Source organism: Notolepis coatsorum (assembly GCF_963971535.1).
Source record: "Notolepis coatsorum genome assembly, chromosome: 1".
In the NCBI taxonomy this organism is placed as follows: domain Eukaryota; kingdom Metazoa; phylum Chordata; class Actinopteri; order Aulopiformes; family Paralepididae; genus Notolepis; species Notolepis coatsorum.
Window position 1 is genome coordinate 153914564 of NC_140165.1, and position 20122 is coordinate 153934685.

The 20122-nt window shown below is 41.7% G+C and overlaps 1 protein-coding gene across 1 annotated transcript in view; it reads right to left on the reverse strand.

Moving 5' to 3' along the window:
• Window positions 1–20122, reverse strand: part of LOC311230291 (intraflagellar transport protein 81 homolog) — a gene marked incomplete at its 5' end in the record, with an annotated part of 55450 nt that overhangs the window by 22637 nt on the left and 12691 nt on the right. The window contains 2 exons of the mRNA XM_084316517.1: window positions 6155–6301; window positions 19976–20071. Coding sequence (XP_084172643.1) covers window positions 6155–6301; window positions 19976–20071 — 243 coding nt within the window. The remainder of the gene's footprint in view (window positions 1–6154; window positions 6302–19975; window positions 20072–20122) is intronic.

A 20122-nucleotide genomic window follows, 5' to 3' on the forward strand; every position in this document is an offset into this window, starting at 1 on the left:
AGACTGGTTTTATTAAGGGTAGGAACTCTACCGACAACATGAGACGGCTCCTTACTATCATCCAAATGACTCGTGAGACAGACCACCCCGCGGTGGTTCTGTCTCTCGACGCGGAGAAGGCATTCGACCGTGTAGAATGGCCGTATTTGTTTCTAACCCTCGCTGAATTTGGCCTAGGAAATACTTTTATTGATTGGGTCAAGGTTCTTTACAACTCACGGATGTCGGCGGTCCTGACTAACGGACTTAGGTCTAACAACTTTCCTCTACAACAGGGGAACCCCCAAGGGGATTCTCTTAGCCCTTTACTATTTGACATGGCCATAGAACCACTCGCGCAGGCCATAAGGCAGTCAGCCGAGATCTCAGGTATTAGAGTGGGCGAGAGGGAACACAAAATCACTCTTTACGCGGACGACGTACTGATCTTTATATCTAAACCTGACTCTTCAATTCCATGTCTAACCCGCATGATTTCCACATTTGGAACCTTCTCGGGGTACAAAATAAACTTTTCCAAATCCGAAGCAATGCCACTTGGGACACTTAAATCCATTCCGATCCTGCCCTTCCCATTTCGCTGGTCGCCCTCCGGCTTTGTTTACTTAGGAGTATTTGTGACACTCACCTATGATACATTGTTTAAGGCCAACTTTCCCCCCCTCTTAGACACCATAAGGGCAGACCTAGTTAGATGGGCCCCCTTACCAATCTCCTGGCTGGGTAGGATAGCCAGTGCTGCTGACAAACAAGGTTATCAAGGTGCTAGAAGGCTGGCTAAGCTCATTCATTTGGAATGGGAAGAAACCGCGTCTGAAAATGGCCAAATTACAGATGGATAGTGAAGATGGGGGTCTAGACCTACCTAATATTAGACATTACCAACTAGCAGCACACTAGGGTACTTGTCGGCTGGTTCAGATCAGACCCACTGTCAATCTGGCTGGACATTGAATCCTCGCAATCTAAGTCCCCCCTATGGAACCTACTATTTATCAAAGACTTTAAAGGGGGGATGAAGCAGTGAGCAATGTGATCCTAGTTTGTTTGTTGTGTACCTTGTGTAAGACAGGGTCCTATAATCAAATGTGAAATCTAGCTTATTTGTCTGAAAAATCAAATATAATATCCCTGGTTTCAACATGGGCGCCGCCATTTTTGTTGCTGACGTCATGGGGCTGGTTGGGTCTGGCTCCTAGTATACACTGTTGGTTAGATGCCTATGGATAGACATGGATTGTCGGGTCAGTCTGTAAATAAAATGTTGCCTACCAAACATCGGGATCGTGGTGGTGCTTTTTGTATTGCTCCCGGCTGTTCGAACTAATTTTACCGCATGAAAGAGAGAGGAAAGGTGGTTCATTTCCATTTATTGCTATGCTTCATCTCCACTTTAAGTCTGTTAGGAAAATATGCTCCAACCCCATCACACTATGCTCCGTCAAGGCCTGGAAGACTGTCCGTAAGGTGGAGGGCCGAGCCAAGCTGACCTCTCCTCTTACCCCGATCGTAGGCAATCCTGACTTTAAGCCAGACCAAATTGGCGGCGGCTTCAAGACCTGGCATAAGCAGGGCATAACTGATCTTGGCCACCTGTTTGATGGCCAGACCCTAATGTCCTTTACACAGCTGCAGCAGCGGTATGGCCTATTGAAAGCGGAATTTTTTAGATACCTACAAATTAGGCAGTTTATCACCAAGGACACCTCACTTTTAACTAACAGCTCCACCTCACAGGTGGAGAAAGCCCTCTCCTTGCAGATCCCCAAAAAACAAATATCTATCTTCTATAGTACTCTAAACCTTAATTCATCTTTATCTTCCCTTGTTACTAAACAGTCCTGGGAAAAAGACCTGGACATAGAGATCACAGATGTAGACTGGCAGGATGCATGGACCTACGCAAAATAAATCTCTGTTTGCAACCGCACCAAGGCTATTCAAGTTAGAATCTTGCACCGCATTCATATTACCCCCAACCTTAAGAGTAAAATGGACCCCTGGCGGCTAGGTGGTGTAGTGGGCAAGGCACTCGCCACCAGTGTGGAGACGCTAGGATTCGCGTGTTCGAATCCAGCTCTCCACATTGTTTTCAGTTTAGCTGGTCGTCCGCAGTAATACACATTGGCTGTATTACGGGGAGGGAAAACTGAAGGGTGGGGATCGAACGTTGTGAACAAGCGACTCCTACAAGTCGGTTGGTGCGCCTGCGCAGTAGAATCAGGAAGTGTCGGGGGCAGCGTGAGCCTCCCACGCGTTACTCCTCGACACTTGAGAGATCGAGCTGCGCAGGTGAAAAGATGCGACTGCTGTTACCTCAAGTACCGGAGGGGACTTGTGCTATGTATGACTTAGTCCACATTGCAGCCGGCTTGTGGGAGGCAAGAAACAGCGTTCGTGACAGGGGAGGGTTGAATTGGATGATACGAAATTGGGATGGGAGAAAAATATAGAAAAATGGGAGAAAAAGTGGATAAAAAAAAAAAAAGAGTAAAATGGACCCCAATACATCCCCACTTTGCTTTAAATGCAAGATAGAGATTGGAAACCACGTCCACTGCTTTTGGACCTGTGTAAAGCTTCAGAGCTATTGGTTCGACATCGTAGAGGAACTATCGGACATATTTCACACCCCCATCGAGCTGGATCCCCTCTGCCTTTTACTGGGCCTCCCAGATATTCATATTGCCAATTTCAAACATAAGAGACTGTTCAATTTGTTGACATTTGCTGGTAGGAAGAACATCCTATTGTTTTGGATCAAGGATGAGGTCCCATCAAAGAGGTCATGGCACAATATCATAATGGAATGCATTCCCTGTGAGTATATCACGTGCATGCTGCATTCCAAGTTGGACACTTTTTATGAAATCTGGGACCCTTATCTGTCACATATTGGACCTGCGCTATCCACCACTGTACTCGCCGGATTTCCCCATTACCCGTAACCTCCCAATAGACCAATGCTGCCTTGTTTTGTCTGATTGTGCTGGCATTGTTGCTGAGGGAACCGTAACTGATGCGAAGGTGCTTACATATACACATGCACACGCTCACACCACACATACACGCATGCACACACATAGAACACACGTCACTCACACACATGCAAGCGCAAATTACACAGGCATATCAAACATTCACACATAAAACACGCACATAGGTAAGGCACACGCACACATGGGTAGGTAGAACACACATATATATAGCACACAGATAATGCACACACATGAGAGCCACACTTATTTTTAATTTAATTTTTATTATTTTACTTTCTTGTTTGCCTGTCTTGTGCTGTTATTATTGTTGTTAGTGTTACTATTATTATTATTGTTAATGTATTGTGATGTCTTGTTCTATGTTGGAAAATTGAAAATAAAAACATTTATAAAAAAAAATTTAAAAAAATTAGAATGAAGGGATTTACACAGCAGTTTGGCTTGAATGTTTTTACAGAACTGAACTAGAAGATTTATTAACACTCAAAATGAGGGGAGCGCCTAACATTTTATAGTCTTTCCAGTTCCGTCGCTTGTTCTGGAGAATCACTGTTGTGTTCTATTTATAGCCTCACATGGGAATGTGAGAGCGAGAGAGGAAAAAGAATAGACAGTAAGCCCTTCTTTGTGTACATAAGGAGCAGAAATAGCCTCTCATACTTACTGGGCTTCGGAAATCATCTGGGATTCACAAGTCTTAGAACTTATGTAGTTTTAGAGCCAATGCTAGTGCAAAACTCAAATTAATCTGAAAATGTTTTGTGTTACGGTAAATGTAATGTAATGGTTACATTTTTTTTTTTTTTTTGCGGTAATACACAATCTTTCATGCACTGTTAAAAACATGAAATAAACACAAAAAAGTGCAACAAAAGTGCAACTAGGGCTAAAAACCCAAATAAAATAAAATAATAATAAATAATATAAGCTTAGCAGATTTCTTAGCTTAACATAACAGACCTAATTTTGGGCGAACTAATGGGATAACTGGGGTTGCAACAAAAGTGCAACTAGGGCTAAAAACCAGATGAAATAAAATAATAATAATAATAAATAATTATGCTTCTTAGCAGACTTCTTAGCTTAACATAACAGACCTACAGTAAGTTTGGGGGAACTAATGGGATAACTGGGGTTGCAACAAAAGTGCAACTAGGGCTAAAAACACAATGAAATAAAATAATAATAATAATAAATAATATATCCTTCTTAGCAGACTACTTAGCTTAACATCCCAGGGAACTAATGGGATAACTGGGGATGTTGTTTGCTCCTGACAAGAGTCTCCAAGTCTGGGGTGATGGTAGACAAAGCAACTCTGAGGTCATGCTCAATGTCCAATCTGTTCCTCTGCTTTATCTTCAGCTGGACCAGAGCTGAGAACCCACTTTCACAAAGATAGGTAGTGCCAAAAAAATATAATAAAATAAAAAAAAATTCTCACACATCCACTTTTGGGTCGCGGCCCACCAGTTGAGAAACACTGTTCTAGACGGTATTAACACAACAATGTATGAATGAAAAAATATAACGTTCCCACATCCGGAACGATAGATAATCGATGTTGAATGGGCCATAGTAATGCAGATATAGCTATAATATTTAAAAAGTTATAGCCCTGCAAAGAAGGTAAACATCTCCATAGGCTTACAGCGCTGGCAGACTGGGTATAATGATGGGCACAATGCCCGGCGCCCAATGTGTTAATACAGTGAACTTATTGTTTTATTGTGGATCCCCATTAGTCTACACCAAGGTGAGACTAATGGGTGAGAACTCTTGATTAGTGGTTCCCAAAGTGGGGGGTCGCGAGATGATTTCCAAAAAAAATTTAATTATTTTTATTTGTTAATGCAGTCAGGCCACTGAACTTAGAAGCAAGACAGGCCAGTGTTTCTAGTTGCAGAGATCACTGCAACTCACACAAGTTGGAGGTGGGACCCTTACAAAAAACTAAAAGACCATCAAAATCAGTGTTGTTGCTAATCAATGACACATGCTAGCCTGTAATAATCCCCCCCAGAAAAATAAAGAAATTTGATATATTGCAAATATATGCCATCACACACACTGGCATTTAAAGGGTTAGAATAAAAAAATGAATTGGATATGTGGTGTTATGATCAGGGCTGAAGTTGAATAAAAGATTTATGAAAGAAAAAGTGGTAAATTATTTCAACAGTCATATTTTTATGGCGTTTTTGAAGAGGACAATTTAGTCCGTTATGGTAACAGTGAGTATTTTTTTCAATCTGACATTACAAAAAAACTGAAAACCCATCTAAATCAGTGTTGTTGCTAATCATACATATGCTAGCCTGTTTTTTAACAATAATTTGTGATGCCATCACAAACACTGGCATTTAAAGGGTACAAATAAAAAAAATGCCTGCACCAGAATGCAGGAAATTAAGTCTTTGTAACAAACAACGTCCTGGTGGGGGACCCCGAGACCCCCCGCTTAATTAAAAAGTGGCCTGACTGGGGCTATATTTTGCACTATATTTCCTGGCCTGAATGATTTCCCCAGTCCGGCCCTGGTTAAAAGCTTCCAATGCTTATTAGTGTGTGTGCGTTTTAACGTTTGCATGTTTCAACCATACATTTCCTTTTATAAAAAATAAAAATAAATAAATAATGAAATAGCTTTTTTATTTTTGTAATTTTTTTTTACCTCCTATAATAGTGGGGGTCGCGGCTCTCTGACACTGTTATTTCGGGGGTCACAGCCTGAAAACTCTGGGAACCCCTGATTAGACAGTGATGTGCCATAGTGTGGTAGTGAAAGGGTTAACCCTGTGGTGTGGTAATGAAAGGGTTAACCCTCTGTAGTGTGGTAGTGAAAGGGTCAGCCCCCTGTAGTGTGGTAATGAAAGGGTTAACCCTCTGTAGTGTGGTAGTGAAAGGGTTAACCCCTGCTGTGTGGTAATGAAAGGGTTAACCCTCTATAGTGTGGTAGTGAAAGTGTTAACCCCCTGTTGTATGGTAGTGAAAGGGTTAAGCCACTGTATGTTGCTGATGAAAGTGTTAACCATCTGTAGTGCGGTAATGAAAGGGTTAACCCTATGTAGTGTGGTAATGAAAAGGTTAACCCTCTCTGTAGTGTGGTAATGAAAGTGGCAAAACTCAGCGGTATGACAGATCCACCTGTATACCTCATCGCCCGGGACAACCTCGCCTCCATCCAGGTCTCGTGCCTGGCTGGTCTTCTGGGCCATCTCCCTATCTGCTGCTGCCAGCTCCTCCCTCACTTCCTGCAGCTCCTCCACCTTCGCCTCCTTCTTGCGTATGATGATGGAGGCCTGAGAGTCACATTACAAAGGATACAATCAATTACAAATTGTGTGGAGGTGAACATTTGTCAGTGCTGCTACAGAAGGGAATTCTCTATACTGCAGTAAGTAAGACATCTGTGTAGTTGCCATTTGCAATATTTCACTTAAATTTTTTCTACTTTTAGAGTCAGTTCAGACATCTCACCAATTTTCAGTTTCTGTCATTGAAACATCTGGACATATAAAATAATGTTCATATCAACTGGCCTATTTCACTATGATTGACAGAATGCATATTGCTGTTGTCTGAGGAGGATGAAGGGGGGGTAAATACCGCTCACTCATTAAGCCAACAATAGCGGTCTTGATAAATGACCAAATCACTGTCACAATGATTTTCTTAATTTCAGGTTGAGAGAAACGGGGTTTATTCAATGTATGTGATGTATAGATTGGGGGAGATGGTAGCATGTAACGGTGCCAGAGAGGTCGAAGTGCATGCTGACGGTGGAGGCAGGAGACAGTGGTTCAGTAGAGCAGGGTGACTGAATAGCAGCACACTGAGCAGGGGATGTTGACATTCCGATCTAAGACACAACATTGATAAGAGCGAGTGTGGGCCCAGAGAGGGGTGACATCCTTAATGAAACAGTAGAAACGTTTTGAAATGTGTGAAAGGTTATTAGCGGTTGTCATGACAACGCGTCGCATGACAACCAGAAGAGGGGCGGGGCTATCGTTGCTATGACGAAGATCTATAAGTCGAACAGTGTTTCCGGGTGTGAGGCAGACCAAATGACACATCATCATTCGCTTCGGCTAACGCGAGGAGGGTTTAGGCTAAAGACCAGGCCTGACCACCATTGGACTGAATAGCAGGAGGACGATAGACTGAACACACGAAAGATCATTAGAATAGACTTTTCAAGGACAATACAATCTGTTAACATCTGAGCTGAGGCTTCTGTTTATCAAATAAACAACGCTTCTCCTTGTAAGGTATTTCACGTTGTCAAAGTGTCGAATTCTTACGAAGGTGGAGAATTATTATGGTTTGCGGATCGTACTAGCGGGGAGAGATAAGGATTATATCAGCCAGTATAGGAGACATCAGTACAATTAAAATTACACAACGCAGAGGAGTGGATGGAGAGCCAAACAGACGAAGACGTGATACTGGCCAGATTGATCAGGATCTAACAGTTGTTGCCATTTGATCCCGGATTATTGCTTGCTTTGAAGTTGCTTGAAAGGAAGAGACTGTGTGCAGTGCCGAGGCGTGAAGGGGTAGCCATGGACGCGAGCCAAGCCAGCGAGCGAGCCGAGCAAGGCCGGAGAGATAAACAGCGCCATGGACCAGAACTGACGGTGAAAAGATAAAGTGAGTCTCTCAACAACTTCACAAGCCAATAAGAAAACGAACAATAGTGCATCCGTAAACGTAAACGTAATTAGTTTGACACAGAGAGAACACCAGCTGTAATAGTGTGTTTTGGGACAGGAAAATCGAGAGTCTTATCTACAGAGCACAGTGAATTAAAGGGGCAACATCGTATTTAGTTGATTACTGTTCAAAACACAGAAAGCGGGAAGCGGGACTGTGACGTGAAGGGAGCAGTGAACAAACGTTACGGGTGTGGTCGGTAGCGAGAGAATGTTTGAGGCATTAAAAGGGACAGTGGGAAAGAAATAGGCACAGAGACAAGATGGCCGCAAAGGGCCACGAGGAGGATGAGACAAGATGGCCGTGAGCCATGAGGAGATAACAACAGATAAGAACCAGGAAGTGACACGTCAACTAAAAACACCATAGAGGAGGAGTAGGTCGCCACCTAGTGGCGGAGGGGGGGTAGTGCTGGGGAGTTCGAAATAAAGACTTCAAATCAAATCAAATCAAATCAAATATTCAGATATAGGTCTCTATGACCATCTAGTGGCGGGGTGGGGGAGTGACTCCAGATTGAGTACAAAAAGGGTGCTATTTTTATAGTAATGCTAGTGTTTCCAGTTAGGAGAGTTTAATTTAATTAAGGAGTTTAATTTTTTCAAATTACCAACTGCTTGTGTGTATACACGGTGGTGTATGTGAGAACTTTGTAAAGGAACTCAAAGTGTAGAATAGAGCAACGGACCGCTCCAGAGCAACGGACTGCTCCGTGTAGAATAGAGCAACGGACCGCTCCAGAGCAACGGACTGCTCCGTGTTTAGGATAGAGCGAAGGTACAGCTCCAGGGCGACGTAGACAGCCCTGTGTAGGGTAGAGCAACGTACAGCTCCAGGGCAACGGAGACAGCCCCGTGTAGGGTAGAGCAACGTACAGCTCCAGGGCGACGGAGACAGCCCCGTGTAGGGTAGAGCAACGTACAGCTCCAGGGCGACGGAGACAGCCCTGTGTAGGGTAGAGCAACGGACAGCTCTGTTGTATGTTAGATAATAGTACGAGTATGTGTATGTGAGTTAGGGGCAGGGAACCAACCTGCTCTGTTGTATGTTAGAGCGATGCTCTGTTGTATGTTATTATCATAATAATAATATCGATATACGGGTTAATTAAATAGTTTAATTATTGAATGGGTTAAATAAGAATTGCACAGAGAGATGAGATGCGGTTAATTAAATAAGTTTAATTATGAAAGAAGAGGGAGTTCGATCTCCAGTGGGGCCTTCTCACACCTAATAAATAGGCAGAGTCTTGAAGACACGTCACCAGAAGATCTGGTGCGCGCCAGGGGCCAACCTGGGATGAAGATAGTGCGTCGAAAAGTGGGAATCGGTTTAGTTGCGGGTGTCACGCCGGAAGACAACAAACAGGGAACAGCCCTGTAGGACAGATATGGGTGTTGAGAAGGTGGGAGACTAATAGAGAACAAATAGCGCCATGGGCTGTAGGACACTCACACCGTCCAACAGTCTGAAAGGGCGTGGCCATGGCAGGGGCTTGCAGAGGAAAAATATAGAGAACTGGAGATAACTCCATGGAACGAGCTGCAGGCCCAAAGCCACGGTAGACTAATAGAAAACACAGGGTCGAGTGTACAGAAAAACTGCTGGCGTGGTGTTTCTGCTTTCAGAGTCTGGAGAGGGCCGACGGCGGTGGAGACGAGCCTCAACCAAGATGACCGACGGGGCGGAGATGACCGACGGGGCGGAGACGGCCAACGGTGCGGAGACGGCCGACGGGGCGGAGTCCAGCGGTCGCAGGCGGTGTTGCCCAGGGGAGAACGAGGCGGACATCGGAGGGGGCTTTCCTGCGGAGATGCTGTTTTGAGGCGTTTTGAAACAACAGAGCATGGGCGGGTGTATTGAATGAATCATGGACAAACAGGGACTTCCTTTCAGAGTCAATCATGGGATCGAGAGACGAGACGGCAGCGAGAAGTCCTGTGTTCATTGATAATAATTGATAGGAGTATGAGATATAAAATACACCTGATGGAGGATTCATATAGAAGATATATGTATAGAAGGATATATATATATATAGAAGGTAGATAAGAGGGAAAACAGTAAAACAACAGGATAGAATTATTGGGAGCAGACAGAGGGGCCCTAATTGTTATGAGTCGTTGGATGTTGTTGGTGGTCTGTTTCGGTTCCCTTTGTGCACAAAGGGGGCGCAAACGGACATCAGCCAGCAAGATCACTGGGTTGACCGCGGGCCGTCTTCATTTATTGTGCACAAGAGATGAGGTTGGTTTGCTTCAACCACAGTCTATTTTTGGGTATAATTAATTGAAAAACCAAGTAGTCTGTTGATTCTGAAGGTTGATTAAGAATCAAAGGGGTGAATGAGAGAAACAGGGTTTATTCAATGTATGTGATGTATAGATTGGGGGGAGATGGTAGCATGTAACGGTGCCAGAGAGGTCAAAGTGCATGCTGACGGTGGAGGCAGGAGACGGTGGTTCAGTAGAGCAGGGTGACTGAATAGCAGCACACTGAGCAGGGGATGTTGACATTCCGATCTAAGACACAACATTGATAAGAGCGAGTGTGGGCCCAGAGAGCGAGGGAGAGGGGTGACATCCTTAATGAAACGGTAGAAACGTTTTGAAATGTGTGAAAGGTTATTAGCGGTTGTCATGACAGCGCGTCGCATGACAACCAGAAGAGGGGCGGGGCTATTGTTGATATGACGAAGATCTATAAGTCGAACAGTGTTTCCGGGTGTGAGGCAGACCAAAGAAACTAATCCCACAGGAGGGAAGAGACCAAGAGACTCTCTCCTCTCATCACGAAGAGGGGGGGGGGGGGGGGGGGGGGAGAATGACACATCATCATTAGCTTCGGCTAACGCGAGGAGGGTTTAGGCTAAAGACCAGGGCCCTCATTCATCAACGTGTTCTACGCACAGATTTGTGCTTACCCTGTGCGTACGATCATTTCTAAGCAAAGAGTGGGATTCATCAATTTCAACTTGAACTGGACTTCGTGCTTATATTTACGCACAGCTCGGACCATGCGTACCTGGCGCCCAGTGGTAGAATATATTATTACAACAAGGAAATGAGCTTCTGTGCATAATAACACTGGATGTTCTGTATGAACCGTAATTCATTATAGTTCATTGTAAAATAGCAACAGTAGTGTAATTATGGTCAAAACCCTATAAATAGCATTTGGAATAATAGATCTTTCTCTCAGAATGAATGCAGCATGGTTTATATAGCGTTATCGGAATATACGGGGTGTAGGCTACTGACTGACTGCGCTCCGCGTAGCTTGATTGATTGATTGATTGAAAAGTTTATTAACAGATTGCAGAATGGGTACAGTACAGTACAGCTCAGTACATACAATTGTTAAGGGGATGCAGACCAGAGAAAGACTTTCGTCTTGTTTACATCAGGGTCCCCCATTTTCAATTCATCATAAATCATAAAGCTCAACTCGTTATTATTTTGCGCACAGACCGCCGAAACACGGGAACGTTTTGATTATATTTAAAAGGCTTTACGTTAAACGAAACAAGTGGAATTTCGAAGCTGTAAGCAGAATACAAGTCATATGAATATAGTGTTCTTCCCCCTTTTTACTGTATAAGAAAGAATAGAAAACGCATTGCAATGACACCAGATAGTGGACAGACTATGTATATGATGGGATTCAAGTTCGCGTTTTTGTTGATCATAGGCATGCTGTCAGAGTATGATATCTTAATCAAACATTCTAGAACATTTGTCGTCACAGATCATGTCCTAATAGAACATAGGCTATGGCATGGATCGTGATATTGTGTGGACTGTTATTATTACTGTACCGGTACCACCCATTGTGACAACAGCCTTGTGAGTCCCGCACACAAACATGATGGAATTCAAGTTCATGTATTGAAAGGCAGGCTACATCATACATGCAGTGAGATTCATTGTTCTTGTATATGCTCTCGTATTATTGTTTATATAGGCTACCCAATACTGACATCAAAATAGATTGTAGTATGCCTCTAGAAATCATATGCAGCAGGTAGAAAATTGACGGGAGATCCATCGCGATTTGGAATAAAATAGTGTCTTCTTGGTTCGACAGCAGTGAACAATCTTCGTGGAGTTTCTCAGAGTTCCGCTCGGGTCAGTCCATTATTTCACATCCCATGGGGGGTGTTTCCTCACTTTCATGACCATATATGGATAATCATGCACGAGCATTGACGGTAGAACAAAGTGGTATTCATCAACACGGAGGAGCATAGAGCCTGCGTACGCACGTGTGATGAATCCCGACTTCCCTGTGCGTACACTGGTTCTACATTCCGTGCTTACGTGTGGAAATAGAACATGTTCTACGCACACATTGATGAATGAGGGCCCAGGCCTGACCACCATTGGACTGAATAGCAGGAGGACGATAGACTGAACACAAAAAACACAGAAAGATCATTAGAATAGACTTTTCAAGGACAATACAATCTGTTAACATCTGAGCTGAGGCTTCTGTTTATCAAATAAACAACGCTTCTCCTTGTAAGGTATTTCACGTTGTCAAAGTGTCGAATTCTTACGAAGGTGGAGAATTATTATGGTTTGCGGATCGTACTAGCGGGGAGAGATAAGGATTATATCAGCCAGTATAGGAGACGTCAGGACCATTAAAATTACACAACGCAGAGGAGTGGATGGAGAGCCAAACAGACGAAGACGTGATACTGGCCAGATTGATCAGGATCTAACAAGGTGTAGTGATTTACTTAGCAAAACAATGCTAAATCCCCATTAATTAACCCCCTTTGCTAAATACACCATTTACATAGTAACGTCAGAGTAAAATAGGGTAATTGTATCCTTTCTCTTAAAGTGAAGTAACATTACAGGTAGTGATGCACGATATATCGGCCGCCGATATAATATAATATCGGCCGATATGGCCGTTTTTTTACACATCGGTATCGGTCCGATATCAAGATAGGGTCGATATTAAAAAATAAATAATTTTTTTTTTTTTTTTTTTTTTTTTAATTTTTTTTATTATTGCAAAACAAAACTTATTAAAAGTCAGTACTCAACACACAATGTATAATGAAACTTTCAGTAAAGGTGGTTAAAATATATGCAAGTACAGAAACAGGATAAAACAAAAATAGTCAATAATAACATTTTAACCGTATACCGTGTATATCCAGCGAAGTTACAATTATATAAATGTTAGTATATAATATACCCCTAATACCTATTTTCTAAAACCCTACACACATATGCTCCAGCTCAAACCCCCCCCTCCCGGACCCCCTCTTGGATAGTACCTCCATTATCCCTCACTCCTAACCAGACATCACCATTATAGGCTAGCTTTTATTCTCTCCACCACTTCTAACCACATTAACATTTTGGATTCATTGAGCCCCAGAATTCTTGCTGTTGATATTTCTTGATATATCACATCGAGATATGTAAGAAACCACACTTTCCGGCACATTTTTTCCGGTTGAAACCAACGTGATGCAATCAGTTTTTTAGCTACTGTGATACCCGATAAAACCAATCTTTTTAGTTGTGGGTTCACTGCAAACTCAAAAACATCATTCAATAGCAATACCGCGGGGTGTACAGGTATATTCCAAAATACGAGTATTGATAATTGTTGGGACACATCTTTCCAGAATGCCTTAACTGGTGGGCAGTCCCAATACATGTGCATAAATGTTCCTTCGTCCCCATTTGTACATTGGGAGCATTTGGAGTCTTGTATAAGCCCCATTTTGCACAGCCTTATAGGAGTCAAGTATGTCCTGTGAATATAGTTCAGATTGATTTGTTGATGATCCGGGTTCCTTGATGTAAGTCGGACATTTGCCCAGGCTCCTTGCCAATCAAAGTCATTTTCCAGGTCTGGTATATCCCTCCTCCAGACATTGTCTAGTTGAAGGGTTTCGTACGAGGACGTTAGTAATTGATAATAAAAACCTGATACAAAACCTCCCAATGTATCTCTTTCATAGAAAAATTTGTGGTATCTGTGGTGTTCAATTGGTATGTGTAATGGAACACCGTGAGATCTCATACAAAGTCGTAACTGTATGTAAAAAAGCCATGTGGACTCGGTGAGGTTAAACTTTATGCATATTTCGACATAACTACAGAGGCCCTTGTTATTAAAAATATCCCCTAATGAGTGTATGCCTCTTTCTTCCCATACAGGGAATCTTATAGGTCGTTTTCCCATTAAGAGAGCATTGTTATTGAATATGGGAGTGTGATTATGCCATACTTGATGGTTAGGAAATTTCCTTTGTGTTTCCCGCCATGTCCTGATTGCATGGGTTATTATTGGGCCAAATTCTCGCTCACAATGCTTGATTGAAAGTTTAGTGTATGCTATGTCTTTCAATCTCTGTGGGGCTACTATGTTTTCTTCTAATTTTCTCCAAGATACCAAAGCCTCGGGGTCAAACCATATCTTCTTCAATGGTCTTAATGTGAAGGCATTAAAATATTGTAAAAAATCTGGGACTGCCATGCCACCGTCTGCTTTACTTCTCTGTGCGGTGGATCTTTTTATGCGAGGTGGTTTGTTATTCCAAATAAATTTGTATGTGGAGGTTTGTAATCTTTTCCAGTAGCCCTCTGGAGGAGGTAACGGAAGCATTGAGCTGAAGAAATTGATTCTTGGTAATACATCCATCTTAACTATTGATACCCTTGCTTGTACTGAGTTTTTAAGTTTTGCCCACCTGTCCAGGTCGTCCTTGATTTTGTTCTGTATTTTTGTGTAATTGTGCTTCACCGTTTGTCTTATGGTGGGAAATATTTCCACACCCAAGCATCTGAAATGTTTGACCATGGGTATCGCACCTGGGAGGGTTGTCTCTTTTTTTGCACTGGTGTTAAGAGGAAGAAAAGCCGACTTAGGCCAATTTATTTTAAATCCCGATAAATCACCAAAGTTCTCTATCAACTTGAGTATAAGCGGCAATGTGTTGTTGGGGTTTTGCATGAACAATATTACGTCGTCCGCATATAAACTAATTTTATGATGTGTGCCCTTGATTACTATTGGTTCTATGTGTTGGGATTGTCTTATAAATTGTGCTAAAGGTTCTAATGATAGATCGAATAGTCCGGGACTAAGAGGGCAACCTTGTCTGGCTGAGCGCGATACCGGAAAGATATCGGAGATGAATGTGCCTGTTGTAATCCTGGCCGATGGGTCCTTGTATAGTACTTTAATCATATCAATGAAACCTTTTCCTAACCCCATCCTTTCCAATACTGCCCATAGAAACGACCATTCCAACCTGTCAAATGCTTTCATAGCATCCAGGGATAGTATCGCCTTAGGTGTGATGTCCTCTTTGTCTGTATCTAGTACGTGCAGTATTCGCCTTATGTTATCATTGATCAGGCGACCTTTTATGAAGCCTGTTTGGTCCGTATGAACTAAAGACGTCATATGCTTTTGCAATCTGATGGCTAATATCTTAGAGTACAGTTTGACATCGGTTCCGAGGAGGCTTAAAGGACGGTAACTACCGCATTCAGTGGGGTCTTTGTCTTTTTTGTGAAGAACTGAAATGAGTGCGGTATTTTGGTGTTCAATGAAGCTTCCCTCTTTGACTGAGTATAAGATCATATTTAGTAATAAGGGTCCAAATATGTCCCAGCAAGAAATGTACATTTCTGATGGGATACCGTCAATTCCCGGAGCTTTGCCGTTTTTCATTCCGGATATGGCCTTCTTGAGTTCTTCTAATGTGATCGGTACTTCTAACTGTTTAGCGTCTTCATCCGTAAGTTTAGGGAGAGTAATTTGATTAAGATATGTGTCTAATTTGTCTTGATCAAAGGTCGTTTCTGAGTTATATAAATCGGAGTAGAATTCTTTGAATGTATCGTTTATTATTTTGGGTTCTGTTACTAGAGCTTGTTGTTTCCTAATGGCAGTTATATCTGCAAATTTTGCATTAATTCTTAGTCGCATGGCTAATAGGTGACTAGGTTTAGAACCTTGGAAGTACTGCTGTTGTCTAGTGCTGCGTATTTGCAATTCCGATTTTTGTCTGTACATTGCTTTGATCTCTGTCTTTAGAATGTTAACTTGGTTATCTAGTCTAGTAGAGTTGTTGTATTTTAAAGAATTAAAAAGCGTTGAGTAAAGCGTTTCCATTTCAGACAGTTTTGTGTTTTGATTTTTGCGCAATATGGAGGTAAATCTATCCGAGAAATCCTTGATCATATTCTTTACCGACATCCATAATATTCTGGGATCTTGCACCGAGTTAGCATTATCTTGTAGGAATACTGTGAGAGCTTCTTTAATTTGTGTAATGAATTCCTTGTTGTTAAGCAGCATCGAATTAAAACGCCATCTTGGGGCCCGGGTAGATAGTGTACCAAATGTTGCTTTCAGGATTAAGTAGCAGTGATCTGATAGCGCATTGGGTGTCATTTCCACTTCGTATTTATCAAATATTCTCGGGGATGCAAAGACGTAATCAATTCTGGATAGTGTGTTGTGTCTCGCCGAACGACAGGAGTACTTGCGGGTCATGGGGTTAAGTGAACGCCATAAATCAGTTACTCCTGTTGATTTCGACCAATCTTTTAATGCTTTAGATGAATTCTTTTGTTCGCTGGAGAAGGAAAGGTAAGTTTTGTCCATCCTTGGGTTCCAAATGGCATTAAAATCCGCACCTATTATATATGAGTACTCGGGATGGTTTAACATTTCTCCTGTTAGTGAAGTGAAGAAACCCACTTCGTACAAATTCGGGGCATATACCGCTGCCAATGCAATTTTCCTGTTATTGTGTATAATCCTAGCTATAGTTATGCGCCCCTCAGCATCCGACCATACCCCTTTCAATTCGATATTTAATTTGCGTCTGACGACTATGGCTACCCCTCTAGTTCTCGTAGCAAAAGAAGAGTGACCAATATTATGGTATATGTTATCCGCTAACGTATTTATGTCTCCCTCTAAAATGTGCGTTTCGCTTAATAGAGCCACGTCCACATGTTCTTTTTTCATCAGTGTAAGCACGCTTTTGCGCTTGTGTTGTTTGTTTATCCCACCGGTGTTCCATACCATTATATTCAAACTAGCCATAGTCTATGCATGTTTTCGTGTAGTTTTTGGTAATGTTTCTGGAGTATGAAGCTACAATAGATGCACATCCAATTAATGAGGTCCCGTTGAGAGCTGAGCTTAAAAACATATATATATACAAATAAAAATCCCCTATTTTCCCCTCTCCCAGAAAGTCGAACATGCCTGTGTTCCAAGAACACATCCTCCGCGATTGACTTTCTCCCATGGTCCACCGGATTGCCCAACCTGAGCATTGTAATCCTAATTTTCCTATGCTCATTGCCATAGGATCTAACATTTCCATTCTATTGCAATAGAATGTCGCTTTTGGTCTTGCACCTTCCCTTACTGTAATGAAGTATTGTGATAAATAATCAAATAACCTAAAGATAAAAATAAAAAATAAAATAAAAAGAGAATAAACCTTTATCGACATATTCCTTTGAACCCTCCACCAACGTGTGGGGGAAAAAAAAAAGGAAAAGATTGTAGATCAATATTGACACCTTAATGTGAAGAACATTGGAAAAGAATAATGTAAGTTAAAATATATTTAAAAAATATATAGTAATATTGACACCTTAATGTGAAGAACATTGGAAAAGAACAATGTAAGTTAAATTATATTTAAAAAATATAGAGTAATGAGAAGAAAAAATTAAATAAAATAAAAATCAATGGAAAGATATAGATAAGGAATAAGAGATAAATAATTATCAACGTGGAGAAGCCACTAGAACCGATTTAACTGATTAGATAAGATAGAAAAGCAGCGCCTTTTAGCGCTTCAATGTGCCTTTAATGGAGTGATTACTTAAATTGTTAGAATAACCTTGCTGTGCTCATACGTTTATGTGTGGATAATTTTAAAGTATTATTAAGGGCTGATTGCACTTCATTTAATTTATTATCTGCTATGTGTATGCACACCGAATGTTATTGTTAGAGTTGTATGCTTCGTTGTCATGGTGCCTTATATTCTAGAAGGTTGTAGAATATACTAGTGCCTAGACTATTTTACATTCCAGAATGATCTAAGAGACCCAGGGCATTTGAGCGATAAACCCAGAATATTCCAGATAGATCTTTTTGCATTGATATTTATTTGTCCCCTCAGAGACCAGAGACTGAAATTATAATGTATTATGAATCGTATTATACACAGTACACTTTGTTATAGACGACTTGCATATCGTTTGCTACTTTGATGAACACAACAATGTCATTCCAACACTGGTGGAATGACCTCATTGATGAACACAATAAAGTCATTCCAACACTGGTATATATTTAGAGAGAGGCTTAACTGATTCCGGCATTTTCGTCATGCTTTGGGTTATTTGCTGCATTTTGATTCAGGAAATCCTCAGCTTCAAAGGGTGTAAATGGACCTGACCTGCGGCCGTTATTGCCCAAGAATGATAACAGCGCCGGATATGCTAGCCTTGGCTTGTAGCCGGCTATGTACAGCTTTTGCATCACATCTTTGTATGGTTGACGTCGGATGATGGCCTCTCTGCTCAAATCTTCGTAGATAAATATTGGTTTATCACCATACTTCAGCTTCCCACGTTGGTTGCGAGCATATTTGATGATTTCATCCCTTGTTGTAGTTTTCCGCAGAGTGACAATGATGACTCTCGGCCCGTTGATATTTTGCCCCTGGGAACCAATTCTGTAAACTTGTTCCACTTCTGGCACTTTGTTTGGATCGGAGTTTTCCAAAATCGTTGATAACTCGTTTGGAAAGTTGATGTCATCGCAGTTTACTGATTCATCAAGCCCCACAATGCGGATGTTATTCCGCCTGTGGTAACGATGGGTTTCTAGTTGCCTCTCCATCACTTCGTTTTTAAGCAATTTTATTTCCCTCCGGTATTCATCTTTAACTTTTTCCATCTCTTCTCCCATCTCTGTCATGCTACCTTCGTTCGCCTTGACTGCTTTTGTGTTTTCTGTCACCGAAATCTCCACTGTCGTGATTCGCTTTGACTGTGCATCGATCGCTTTCTTGACTTCTTCTAATTTCTCATTGATGCAATCGAATTTAGCCTCGATGCGATCGAATTTAGCCTCGACGTTTGCCTCGAGCGCCTTGATGTGTGTAATCTGCAGGTTAGACTGTTCTACCATCTGTTCTTTCATCATGTTGGACTGTTCTACCATCAGGTTAGACAATGTGTTGAAATCGGGTGGATTTCTGCTTTCTTCAGTTGGCGGCATATGGTAGATAGATGCAGTGACGTTGGAATCCATAAATCTGGCTGCTCTCCCTTTCACGGAGCTTGAATCTGTACCTTCTTTTATGTTGGTCTCTATTGACTCTCTTTCGGGGACCGTAATCGATGATCCCGGTAAGTTGTCCTCTTCCTTCTCCTCCTCGGAGCTTGTCGCCGTCGGCTCAGAACCAGCGACGGTTAGGACGCGTCTTTCTCGTTTTTTTACGTCCTGCGCCGTTGAAGTTTTTCTCTGCCTTCTTTCCACCTTTAACCATATTGTCTTTTGATATGGTTAGTAGAGGGTCTTAACAATACATACGATGTGGTCTATTCTCTTTCTTTACTGTCCAAATAATGTTTTTAAACGAAATTAGCGTTAGTGGGAGCGGAGCAATTGCAAAATGCGTGTGCTACATGTTGTAGCTTAACCGGAACATGTAAAAAAAATCTTTTTACATGTTTTGGCCTTAAATAGTTTCAAAATATCAGTCATTTCTGAAAATAAGTTACAAAAGTAAAGAAATTATGCGTTTTGGAAAATAGCTCTTTATTTGATTATCATAAAAAAGTGTTTTCTATACAGATATCGACATCGGTAAATATCGGTATCGGCCAGAACAGCAATATTAATATCGGTTATCGGTATCGGCCACAATTTTCACATCGGTGCATCACTAATTACAGGAGTTCACACCATCCAAATGTTGCGGTTATTGTTGCAGTACAGTAAGCGCTGCTTGTGAATTAGAAATTATGTGGAAATAAACGAATGAAACAGGAACTAATGACAGTTGTGCAGAACAACAGTATCACTAGAGCAGCAGATAAAAAGGGTACAAATCAAACCACTGAAATATTTTTGTCAGAAACATAAATACACTTTTTGGTGACAAAACATTAAAGTGTCTGGTTCACACAAAACAAAGAAGGAACATAAAGCCGGAAGAAAGGCATCACCTGTTGCCTGAAAAGGGTCAGCTTGTCATCCATGGGGTCATGTCTCATCATCCTCTTCTCAATCAGATGATTTATTTGACCGTTGACCTCTTTAATCTGCAAGGTTAGGGACAAACAAACCAAAAGTTTCAAACGGGTGGTGACTGA